This window comes from Lagopus muta, chromosome 8, assembly GCF_023343835.1.
Source record: "Lagopus muta isolate bLagMut1 chromosome 8, bLagMut1 primary, whole genome shotgun sequence".
Classification (NCBI taxonomy): Eukaryota; Metazoa; Chordata; class Aves; order Galliformes; family Phasianidae; genus Lagopus; species Lagopus muta.
The window spans coordinates 31,727,883-31,741,290 of record NC_064440.1 but is presented as its reverse complement, the minus strand read 5'-3'; the positions used below and the strand labels follow the sequence as shown (position 1 = coordinate 31,741,290).

General features: G+C 45.9%; 1 protein-coding gene across 41 annotated transcripts in view; it reads right to left on the bottom strand.

Moving 5' to 3' along the window:
- MAP2 (microtubule associated protein 2) overlaps window positions 1–13,408 on the bottom strand; it is a 192,535-nt gene that overhangs the window by 58,356 nt on the left and 120,771 nt on the right. For all 41 annotated transcript variants that reach the window (XM_048953526.1, XM_048953528.1, XM_048953523.1 and 38 more), the window contains one exon: window positions 4,484–4,769. In XM_048953526.1, coding sequence (XP_048809483.1) covers window positions 4,484–4,745 — 262 coding nt within the window. In that variant the 5' untranslated portion in view covers window positions 4,746–4,769. The remainder of the gene's footprint in view (window positions 1–4,483; window positions 4,770–13,408) is intronic.

Below are 13,408 nucleotides of genomic sequence, written 5' to 3'. Positions count from 1 at the left end.
GACTACGGCAGGGCAGTTTTTCAGGCTGACATTCTCTGCAGCTTATTTAAATATACTTACTTAAGGAGCAGTTGGTCACAGGAACAGATTTGTTGCAGATGCTCATTTAGTCTGCTCAACAAAGCCTAAAACAAATGGCTGAACTTAGATAAACTACACCAAGGGCTGGAACATGAATTACCCCTTCCTGCTCCTCCTCTTGGTTGTTCTGTATGGACTGTGCCATTGCACATTGTCTGAACCTCCTCTTCTCTAGGGTAATATCTGCTGTTACACAAAGGATGTGCTGGCTCAGGATAACTGATAAAATTGAAGCACTTTCCATTGTCCTTGTCTTCAACTCTTTCTTCTCTCCCTGCCACCTCCTGTCCCTGCCACGCTCTCACACACCTTACATCTCACCAGCTCTGCTCACATCTGTTCTCACTCTCACCACACAGAGTCTGCACCCTCCCCAGCCTTCCTTCAGTGCTGCCACTTCTTCATTCCTCTTCAGAGGCCTAGGGCTCTCTTCCTGTTTCACTTACAAACACACACCAACCTCTTGCTCTCCTCAGCCTCCAGAAACGACCGTCTCTCATTTATCTGGCCCAGCCTCCACCACATCCACCATTCCAATGACACAATAGCTCTGAAAAACAATGTGTGAGCACTCAGCCTGGTTCTCTGTGCTGTGTCATGAAGCCTGCTACAGTTCCCCAGCAGTCCTTTTGCATCCCACGCAGTCTGGGTACTCTGCCAACACATGAAGGGCTCTGTTACTCTGGCAGGATGTGTTACTGTCCTTAAAGACGACTGACATGAGGACAGAGCCACTGTCCTGACACTCTGATAATAGGAATGCTTTCCTTTAATCTGTCCAAAGAAAAAAATCAGATAGCTGTGTGGGTAATCCAAACCCCCTCCAATACTAAGCCTGCATTTGATGTATAATGAAGAAAGCATTCAGTTAGCTGAGTCACTGTACTTGAAGATACACTGTAGAAGATGCTTCACAATACAGCCCCTAATCATATAAATTTGACAGATTAGTCATTTCACTAATGAGAAGAACAAGAAATGCATTTTAAGTGTAGAAAAACAAACCTTTGCAGCTTGATGCTCCTTGCAAGTCAAATATGATGGACAGCTTTGAATTGCTAGTTCCCAAACACTGGTGAAGTGCATCTACTGCTCCTCACTGCTTCCTTCTGATTGGCTGACCAGGACTTTTCAGCAAGCAAAGAAAAGGCTGCCACACTCACTTTTTTGTTACAGGTCAAACACATCCTGTGATCTACCACGGTTCAATCCAAAGCTTTCCCTATCACAGCGAGCTTCAGAAGATTACGCTATCAGTGCCTCGTTTGCAGTACATATCTCACATGACATGAAAACGTTTGGCTTGACGAGAGCTACAGCTCTCATCCCCCACCATTAAGACTTCCAAAATGCTCACTGAAGACACTGAAGATGTGTATGGGAGGTGAGTATGAACACGGAGGGATCAGGGAGAGCATATTAAAACTAAGCAGGGAGCTGCATGCTGCCCAAAGGCAAGGTGTCTTCAGGAACTCCTTAGGAGCAGCGTGGGTCTTGTGGTTGGTAGAGCTGGGTGGCCAGGACAACCTCAATATGAAAACATATATATACTCACACGCACAATAAAAAGGAATAGCTGCTTTACCATTCCTCTTTATATCACACCCATAACTGCTTCCTATGCGTTATGCCAATAAACTGGGCCTCTTATCTCACATATATTGGCTTCAACTTCAGAGGATGCCAGCCCAGGCCCTGAGGCCGCCCTGCCCACACACAGGGCACAGTCCCCGCTCCCATTGGGTGTCTGAAAGGAGGGCATTGATGTGCCTTCATAATGCAACCATTACCAGCGAGATACAGAGCCAGACCGATCAAAGGCAGAGCAGCAGCTAAATTCAGAGGATTCCAAAATTGAGGTCAGACTCAGTAACTCCTAGACAGATGCCAAGAGAAGCTACACACAAATAGGAAGGTAAATTTTAACTGTGCCAACCTAAAAACGTCACTTGCAGTGATGGATCGAATGCATTTTAGCAAGAACTGTAATCTCCTCTGCCACCACCACCACTCAGCACCACATCAGCATTAGCAAAGGTGCCTGTGCCCTTGTGACTAACTCTAACCCTGCCCTTACCACAGACTGTACAGCACAAGCCCTGCGAATGGCCACTGTGGTGCTCTGCAATGCCCCCAGGGCAGTGAGGCACTTGCTGGTGGGCCACTCAGAGCAGGGGAGCTTCCTCAGATGAAATGCCTCAAAACACAGCCAGACTCTGATCAGCAGGGAAATGCCCTGCTTATACCTGTATTCCACTTCCAATGAGCTTGCTGTTGCTGCTGGAGGAGATTTATGGACTCAGACACGAAGGCTGAGATGCCACAGAAGCCTAGGTTATGGTTCTGGATTTACATCAGAGAAAATGAAACTCCTGTAAATCCACACAAACCCACAGTTCAGCTTAATTATCTCAGTTGACCTTGGCTTCCTGTGCATTTTCTCCTCATCTGTTTGGAGTCAGCAAGCTACTACAAGTGATTACATGATTTGCATAACTGGTAATTATGTGTATCACAGTGACATTTAAAAACCCTATCTGACAGTACCCCACAGCAGTAACAGTTTACAAGCCAACACTGCAAAGATGGCTGAGGTTGGTGGCAAACAGCAATCCTGATTCAAGATCAAATTCTGAATCAAACTTGCTTTATGATGCTGTATATCCCACTTGCAAATACCAGTGTGGCTTTGGCAACACATGACCCTTTCTGTTTCTGCCACTGCCCTGAACTGCTGACAGGTCTGGCCTTTAAAAAGAGCGAAATGATTAAAAATATATATATTTTCTGTATCCTAGTGTGTTTTATGTTGCACTGACAGTCCTCTAAGTCAGAGCTCAAGGACATGAATTTCCAGAGAACCAGAAATTCATGCGTGAATGCAAGCAGTTTTAGGGACTTTTTTGGTGTTCAAGGATAAAGACGCCATGAAGTAAGCTATAATAAGACTCCTTAGCAGTAACTGTATGGATTGACAGTAAGTCCCCACACCAGAGATCTTGCAATCTAAGCAGATAGTGAGAAAAAGCAGGGGAGGAGGAAATGAGGCCACAAAGCGGTGATCAAAGAAACTTTGCACCAAGACAGCAGCCTTGCTCTCTTGGCAAGTGCGTTTCTGCAGTCCTGCTGCCTCATTCTGGTCTGTTTTGCTGTTTCATCCTTCACCTCAGAAAGCAAAGTAAAAACACACTACAACAACACCCAGTGATGGGCAGCACTGGATCCCTGTTTCCTCTCGCTCATTAGCTCCTAATTCCTCAATTAAACAATCAGGTCCCCCACACATTGCCTCAGCTTAAGAGCACCTGAGAAGAGTACTTCTCCTTTTATAAAGAAAAGGCCAATCCCCTTCCTTCTGTAATCAGTACTTCTCCATACGGATGGGTGTGCCTGCAGAACGTTCTGTGAAAAATCAGTGGCCAAGGAAAAATCGCTTTCAATCTTCCCACAGCTCAAGCCCATCTGTAACAACTGCAGCATCTTACCTCTCAAGTCCTGTATGACTGCTCCTGCATATTTGCTGGCTAAGAACAGTTCAAAGTTAGGATAAAATGAAGGAAAGAGATCTTGTTATCATCATTGCAAACAGTTACCAATAACGTGTTCACCTGAATGCTTACATGGGATTTCTTTTATTGCTGGCTTTCTCATTTCGGCTATGCAAAAGAAGAGACTCTTAAAATCCAAACCTGTTTTCTTTTAGCAGATATTCATTTCCACTAGAATTGCTTATGAAATGACTTTAGGGTCTGAGAGCCTTAAGATTCTCCTGCTGCTGAGAAATTACGGATAGTATCTCAAAGTGCTGACAACAGCCAACAAACATTGCTAGAAAGATCTCTTTAGCATGCATGGATGGATGCACCGAGGGCACTACTGTAGGTACAAGAGACATTCCCAATGCACTGCGCATCTGGGATTTAAGGAGGGAAATCTGCACAGAGTGAATTAGCGTTTATTTCTAAAGCAGGAAACTTGCTTTGCATATTTCATTTTTACACACTCACACTTCCTCCCCCCAGCTCCCCATAACAAGCAGAATGCTAAAGCCCTAACACAGTTTACAAATAGACAAAACCCCAGCGGGCATCCTGCGAAACCTGCCTAGGGAACGGCCAGTAAATGCTGACTCTGAATTGCAGTATTTATGGCCAGGCTGAGCGGTGCGTTATTCTGCACATAGCTGGTGGACATACAGAAGGTGTTATTACTCGTGAGCAGTAACAGCAGAGACCATCCTTTGTGCGTGCACACAAGAGAACAAGGTGTATCAATGCACAAGAGCTGAGCGGTTTCCTGCCGCCAGGCCCGAGCATCTTCTCTGCCCTAGCCCATCCCCAGCACATGTCCTCCCACGGGCAGCAAAGCCCTGGCTCAGCTGCAGAGCACCACGGCACGTTACCTGCTGTCTCTCTGTCCCCTGCCGACAGCTCTCCATTGATTCCATTCTCTTTGCTGCGAGCATACGTCCCCGGCTGCTCCCGGCTGCCCAGCCCAGGCTCCTCGCCCTCTTGGTAGGGAAACCCATTGGCACTTCTGACCAGTCCGGCACCCGCGCTGCTCTGTTCCTTAATTTCAGGTGAGTGTGGGTGCGAAGCAGCCTCTGTTAGCTGACCCGAAGTCCAGTGCGGTGCCTTGGCTTCATCTTTCCTATCCTCTGCCATTTCTACTCTCCTTCACCACTTGTCCTGTAACGACATTAGCAGGAGAGATCAGAGCCAAGTGGACGACTATGCCCGGACAACAGTCAGCCAGCAGGCACAGCTCAGGGTTGGTACCAGAAACTAGCGTCCTGCAAAGGAGAGACGGCTTAAATGAACAAGTGTCCTCTTGCCTGGCCCAGCTGTGAGTGAACTTGCTTGGAAACCAAAAGGAACCACGAGCGATCGAAGTTATGGGTCAAATCCACCCTGGCTCCCAAGTGCCTTGCAATTATTAGCACAGGTTGCTCTTCTGTTAATCTGATTTTAACTCGTTAAATACAGTGAAATGTTGACCCAATTAATGAGATGAGAATTGCCATCAGAACTCAGTGACATCTTCCTGGGTGACAGGGGGAATGCAATAACAGTTTAAAGATGTGAAGCCACTGTTAACATTTTTGTTGCAGTTGTGAACTTGGCTTTTGCAGAGCAGGGAGCTCTTCAGCCACAGGATTCCTCCTCTATGGTACGTGCGGCCTGCTGTGAGCCATGACAGAAACAACACTTGAGAACATGCACTGGGTTCCCCAACTGCCTGAACCTGTGTGCATCCCTCTTGCATGCAGCTGGGTGAGCAATCACACTCATTCCCTTTCTGTCCAAAATAGTGTGTGGGAGACATTTGTTTCCCACAGAGTCATTTGCATTCTCCAATGACTATCAGTATTTATACATAAACAAAACTAACCATTATTTGCTACTTCACATGTACTCCACTCCTGTTAATTAGCCCATGACAGAAAAAGAAGCCACTGTATGAGCCCCAGGCTAGGGCTGTGCCTCGTGGAAAAACAGCCCAGTAGGTAGCCTAGGAAGGCAGCATACAGTAATCTGTGTTTTGATATTAAGGTGAATCTAGGGAAAGAAAGGCTTGACCTAAGCAACAGTGAAGTGAAATCCAGCAGGCCTTGCAGTTCTTTCTTCCTGAAAGAAAAAAAAGCATCTAAAAGCAATCAGCTGAATGCAGTCAAGCAGCCACGTGTCACAAAAGGCTGAGCAGTCTAGAGAAGAAGGCAGAGAACTGCACAGTGCATATGTTCTGAGGGCACTGAATCAAGAAACTTATCACAAAGGAACAACAGTTTCCAAGGAGCCAGGTCAGTTTGCAGAAAGCATCTAAACACAATGAAAGACTATCATTGCTTGACTGACAATTATTCACAATTGATAACTCAACCCCCTTCTGATCAGATACAATGGCTTTCAGAGTTGCTTTAAATTAAAAAGTCATGGTGAATCATGAATATGAGATTTCATTCACAATAAATATGTGACACAAACAATAATTCCACCCCAAAAAGGAGGGGCCCTGCTGCTCTGGTAGGTGCAGCCCTGTTCCTACCCCCACCAGCACCATTCCCCCAGGGATAACTGACTGCACAGAGACTGCAGGAGCAGGTAAAAATTCTAACCCAATGTTCCTTTGAGCTGCAACAAAAACAGCGGGCTGAGCAACGACACAGAGCTTGGTGACCCTGAGATGTGCCCCTGCTAGCCACCATTAACATGCTCCGAGGGCTGAACAAAGCCTACTCTGGGAATACAAGGCAAGACTTCCATCTTCATCCTTCGAAGAAGCTCAGAAAACAAACCAACCAAACAACCTAAACCCAGCTCAGCTTTCTCTTCACCAGTGCAGTGCATTTTGCAGCTCAGCCCAGGGTTACATGAGAGAAACCCATTGCCTCCTTAGGGAGTAAGGCACGAGCATGGCAAAACGTGCTCCTAAAACTCATTTGGATGGAGGCAATGGTTGTTATCCCACCATCACAGCTCAAAGGCTGTTATCTCTCAAGTGCCCTGTTCCAGGCAGACGCTCCCCGCCCCACTGCGAGCTCTTGAGGAAGGATATTCACATCTTTACAATGGACCGTGTCACAGAAGTCCTCTGTGAAACTAACAGAAGTGCTTTTATCTTTAAAAATAAATACAGTGGGCAGGCTTCAATGAGAGCTGTGTATCTGGAGGCAGAATTTGGCTCAGTATTTATAATAGATGGTTACAGAGTGAAACATGGATGAATTCATTCTTGACTCCCTGTTATTCATCAAGTGCCCTCAGAGTTTATAATGGTAGCAGAAACAGTGCAAGTGAGTCACACAATGCATCTTTGTGCTCAGCAGTTCAGCAGTGAGCATCTGCCATACAGCCCAGGTTCACAGACAGCACACACAGGTGTGCCTCTTACCACCAGGTTAGCTGTTTTTCTGTCATTTAATTAGCATACCACAGGCTTCAATTAATCAGGCAATTTAAAAATTGACAGAGAAACAGCAAGAATGGACAAATATTATGGCAGTATTCAAGAAGCATTACGTATGTAAAGAGAAGAAATCTGGAATAGCTTGAGCAATGTAGGGAAACACGGTACTTAGGGAAGTATATTTCCCCTTTCCACTATGATTTTCTTTCCTTTTGCATCAGCTGCAATAAAGGTTTTCAAAAAACATGAGGAATGAAGGAACAGGCAGCCCTTTCAGAACGTCACATCACCCCAGTTAAAACAACCTGGAGATCGCAGGCCACAGGAGGGCTGGCTGGAGTGCCTGTGCTCCACCACAGCTGCCAGCAGCTGCAGTGACGAGACACTCCACAGCCCTTCAATTCACATCCTTGTAACTCACACGGTGCACTGGGGCTAGCCTTGTGGATCTGAACTGGACATCCTGCCTTCTAAGCTAATAGCTTGTAGTAGAAACGGCTGTAAAAACTAATTCCCTCTTCCTTTTCAGACATTTGGGAGCTGTAGTGAGAAAGAAAAAGCTTAAACAACTTGGAATTGAGACAGACGGACAAATCTCATGGTAAATCTGCAGTTCAACTTTGCAGTTACCTCCTCTTTTTGCAGACATGTATTTGCTAACCCAAATGCCCCTCTATGTGACAGAGGCTCCTGCTGAGTTGGCTGGGCTGAACGCAGCCCAACCGCTTTGAACTCAACAGGCAACAAACCACCCACAGTAACTCGCTTTGAGAGCAAGATGCACAAAGCTCCAGATAATGCTGATGTAGACATCCTGCCATGCTGGCTGTCCTACATATTTTCTGAGTTCATCTTGTGGAATCATCTTAGCATTACACTAATATTGCCTTGGCATGTCAGCGGATGAATTTGCTATGAATTTCACTTTTTAAGAGAACAGAATTAGGCCAATACTGAAGGATTTTGCAAAGTCCTTGCTCTCCTGGGGGATGTAATCTAGCTCATACTGGTAGATACCTTAACAGAGAAAACCTTTAATTCAGATCCATGTGCCAGCAGGCCAATTTGGTTAGTGCATCTGAGTACCAAGTACCAGGCAGCATGGATTAAAACGTCCCAAGGGAACACACCTCACTGACAGCTCTGCCTGGAGAAGGGGAGGAGAGCAGTCGAATATCAGTTGAATAACAGTAAGAACAAGAACCAGAAGTTAGGCAAATGGCAGCAACCTCCTGCCACACCAAAAACTCAGCCTTGGCTTTCACATGTAGGTCACAAACACTGCTGGGGCTACAGTTCTAAGTGGAATCTCCAGATAATTAGAAAATAAGGGGACTGATTTTGGATGCCACAAACACACGAAGAGATCTGTCCCCAAATGTCACCCTTGCATTTCACTTAGCATGTATTCTTTCTCAACTGAATTCCATTCAGACGTGAGCCGTGTGCCTCACACAGATCAGAGGGCAGACAGCAAACGTACCCTGCGTGTTAGTCCTCATACCTACAGTGCTTGGTCATGCTCTGCAAGCTGCCAGGAGATTAACAGAAGTCACAGGTGATCTTAAAGGCTCAATACCATAACTCTGGTAATAGAACATATTAAAAGACAGAATTATAAGTTTCCCTCAGTTGGAATCGCTCTGCCTCTGAAGCTTAATAAAGGACAAATAGGTTTCTCCAGTAATTTGTAACAAATACAATTTACTTCTTCCTTGCCTGCTGCCCGAGTTATTAGATTGCAGCTGGACCCCTCTTTCTAGACAAGAGCAAGACAATCCTCTTAAATACCACCTCATGTCTGTCAAAAATGCAAGCAGCATTCACCTATGCACACTTGTATTAGCATTCGGGTTTTAAAGGCTCTTCCATTCCTGTGCTGCAAACCAATAGTCAATAGCCATGAATTTTTTGTAGAAAATCCTTTCAATCATTCTTCTGATCATATCTTGAGTTACAAAACTGTTGAGAAATAAAGGATGGTGCCTGGATCACAGGCAGAACAAAGGCAGCTCCCTGCAGAAAGGGCAGGAAAATGTACTGCAAACCGCATCCTTGCCAGCACTGAAATGAGGGATGCTCCAGTCTCCAGAGCAGCCGAGCAGACCTCCACCAGCACTGCAGAGAATGAGCAGGGAGCCAGAGAGCTGCTGCCATGCTCCTCCTTGCCCATGTGCTCCCTGGGGATACGGGGACCGACCTGAATTCCTGTGGTGGGGTGGGAACAGCATGAGGAGGGACTGGGGTCCAGGCAGTCACTCTGCTCTCACTGCCATCTCCTGACCATGTGCCAGGGTTTCCTTAGCTCAGTAACAAAATTGTGATGTGCACTAGGCCAGGCATAGCTAACCCTCACCCAGAGAAGCATAAAATATTAAAATCAGTGCAAGTCTAAGGAAAGTTCTTCCAAAATACGAAATTCAATCCACAACAGAGAAATCACTTCTGACACGTTTCCTCACTTGAGAAGTTCCCTGAAATCTAGAAACCGATCTCCAACTGATTTCATAATGTAGAAACCACACTTAAGAGTTCCTTCATTCACATTTCATGGCTTTAGCTTTGATGATGCCAAGGAACAAACACACCAAAGCCTACCATTAAAATTGAAAGATAAGCTGATGATGCTGACAACGGTGATAAATGGATTCATAAATATTGCAAGCACCATCCAAGTCAACAATAAGCCCTGTTAGATTATCAGAAACTATGGACGTGGCTTTAGAAAGGCAGGAGCTTCTGGGTGTATATAAGATCTCTGACACTGCTGTGATGATTTCACAGCCAGATGAGATCTGACAGAACCACAGCTCGTGGCTCAATAGCCACCAGCAGAGTGAGGTAACCAATGCATAATGGGCTGCAGGCTGAGTGTCTGTCAGAGGGCATGGAGCATAGGAACAAATTCACATGAAGAAACACGACTTCCTGACCAAGCCCCTTGCTCCACACCCAGCAATAAATCCTGTATACCCAAGCAAGGTACAAGATGGCTGAAATACAGCAGCAGCTTTGGTGAGACAAAACACGACAGAAGCATAAAGCTGAGCTCCTAAGCAATGAGAATGTCTCTAAGACTGGAGGAACACCTGCTAATGCAACCATGACAGCTTCATCCTGCCTTCTATCTTTTTTTATAGCTCTGGGAATGAATGGAACAGGAAGAAATTTCAAGAAAAGGATTTTGGCCGGTGAGCTAGACAGCCCTGAACAGGATGCTCTGTCTCCTCTCTGCAGCACAGCACAGCACAGCCTGACCTGCGTTTCTTTTGGCAGCAATTGGACCCATCCTGCTGCAGAGTGGGAACAGCTAAAGGGATGAGGAGGAAACTTTCAGCTGCTGCTCCTGCTGGACACAGCCCTTCCTTGCTGGGGAAGGTACCAATATCCCAAGCTATAGAAAAGCAGAGCTGCCATGCCAGCTAGCCATGGGGTGCTGCCCTCCACAGCACCATGCACATGGCCTCACACCCAATCCTAGGGGCTGCACAAACTCACTAGGCGTCAGAAACCCGAAACCAGGTACCTCTCACAATTATGAAACATTACGAGCAGCTTTTGCCTTCAAAAACATCATCTACCGTAGGGCTCAGCCCTAGTTAAAAAGCTCTGTGAATCCCTGCCCACTCCTTCCTGTTCCAACACCACCTCTTTCCAACAGTTTCCATCCACAACGCTGTATTTTTTCACAATTTACCATTCATCAAATACACTTACATACAAACATCTACCACCAGTCAAAATTGCTTCCTGCAGGAGAGAGGAGAGGCACTTCAGCTGGTAAAGGAGATGTAACCATAACAACAGCACCATGACAACTATAAGTGATATCTGCAGCAAGAAACAAGGCAAAAAGTTACTGCCAAGAAATCCGCTCCATGCAAAGGACAGCAGAAGCACCAAGGAGCCACGAGCAGTTGGTAGAGGTGCCAACACCAAGGAGTACAAGTCACTCTGGATTTTAAATTGTGCACAACGCTGCAGTTTTTAAGAAGAGTTAGTGAAACAAACACTTGCCTCGACAATTTAAGTCTGTATTTGTATCTTCATAGCCTTTCGCTACTGAAGCATTTATAGAAGGTTCGCCATACATACCACAAGTTTCCAAAAGCTGGAAGGCCAGCTGAAATCAGTAGCTTAAGGAGATGATTTTAAAGTTCACTGTCTTCTGACCCTCGGTAGTGCCAACTAGACATGGACTTGTTATGGCTGCTAAACAGGCTAACAGCTGCATGCTTCCCTTGCTCTGAGCTCACACTACCATACTTAGATGTGGATGAGGTGCCAGGAAAGGCAGCCCACAAAAAGGCTAGAGTGCCATTTTGCAAGATTTCTCTCTTCCCAGCATTGACCTTGCTAAGACGAATCGAAGTGATGTTGCATCTCTTCTCTCGAGAGGCTCAGTGATGGATGACAGCTCAAATTAGGTAGTGAAGAATGTAATTAATGATGCTCATATGTGACTCACACAGTCTCTGTTCAGGACAGGTCTGCAATCTGTGATGAGAACCAGTCCGTTCAGCAGGGAGGTGCCACACTGCTAACTCTGAACAGAAACTCACAGAGCAGCAATCTCACCCACCCAGAACAAGCTCCTTACCTGCACTGGTGGGGCTCTTCCTTCTCCACGTACATCAACTACTCTCACATCCCTTCATTCTTTCACTATGACTTCATTAAATGTGACAGGTTTTCATGCAATCTCAACTCTACTCTGTGAGCTTTTAATTAGAAAAAAAAATGCTGCCTCTACAAACGTGTTTGCGTTTTTGATTTTTCAGAGGTCTTACCTAACTTCCAAAACTAATTCCACCCCTGCTACAGCACAACCTCTGAAAATACCCGGATGCTATCTTTGGGAGCACTGTCACGTCAGCTGCTAGAAATGGTAAGCAGGAGGCTCGAGGCAATTTTAGGCAGGCTCTTTCCTGAAAACATACGCAGCAGAAGCAGCCCACGAGCGAGATTCAGCAGCACAGCTTTGGCACAGCCTCCAGGGCCATGCAGCCACAGGCAAGGGGCACTGCATCACCTCCATGGGAGGACTGCCCAATTCGGCCACCATCCCAGCTTATCTGTCCTTTCATGTGCTGAGATAAAGGCATGCTGTCAGCAATCCCCAACCAAACAAGCTGGACTCCGACATGCAAATGAAGTATGTAAGTGGTAAAAGGGAAGGACGGTTTGAGCAACCCTTGATCACATCAAGAAGGTTTTCTCCCCAGGTCAGGGGCAGCAGGTTATTGCTGAGGGAGCTTTGGCTCACAATGCTCAGACACACCAGGCAATCGTGCCAGACGCACAGGGGAAGCGGGAACATCTTACTGTCTGGCAGAGACACTGTTTGTTCATGCTGAAAAAGAGCAGAGGACAGCAGAAAGCTTGTTCTGAGTCCCCTCCACCCAGATTCCCTTAAGCATCTTTCCTTCTCAGTTTTGTGGTTAGAAAACCTTACAGGCAGGGGCCCAGGAACCCATTACAGAAGCCAATGCCTTCACCTGCAGCACAAAACCACTAACAGTAGATAAATAAGCAAAAACGAGGAGATAAAGGCTTGTGAAACTGATGGAGGGGAAGGTTATTCACAGCAAACTCGGCATGTGGCAGCTAGTGCTAGAATCTTCCTTCCTGCAGAACGCCTGAGCAGCGACTGCTGTGCTGCAAAACCCCGGTCCCACCAAAGCGGTAGGATTATTTCATCTCTTCAAACTATTTTCTAATAATCATATTACAAACAGAACACTTCTTTTAACTTAAATACACTCTCATGACTTAAAAACATGCTGTCCACCCACATGCAGCCACCCACTTGTATGACCATGACTTCATACTCAGGCAAATAAAATACTCTCTTCACTACCTGGAAATGAGAATACGCAGAAATCTTTTGTGCTCTTAAAAGACTCTGGAGGGTGAAATCACAATATTTGGGATACAGTGTTATCATGTGATAGCTTTTCCCTGCCAAACTGTAATTCAACCAACCCTACAGCCTACAAAAGAAATGAAGCAGTCACTCCCCGCTCTGCTCAGGCACAGGGGATGGAGGGCAGAGAGAACACAAGTAGGAAGGAACTTGGAAGCACAGAAGCTGAGTTTGCAGCCCTTGCTTTCAAAGGTATTTTTCCCATTGGAAGGACTTCAGTTAAGACCTTGGGATATGCATTCAAGCAGAAACAGAAGTTTATATGCCTCGGCTTGTATTTTAGCTACAAAGATTTCTTTAATTTTGAGTTCCCTTTTTTGGGGGGGAGGAGGAGGGTGGGAAGTTCTAAAGTATTAACGCGTAAAGAGGAATCAACTCACTGAGCCATTAAGGCTTTCTGAAATCTTAACTGTAGGCCTTTGCTGTGACAGCAAGTCCTATTTCAGAGGCTCGTTTCCTCCCCCAGTTCCCATGGGTGCATGCAATCGCTTGATT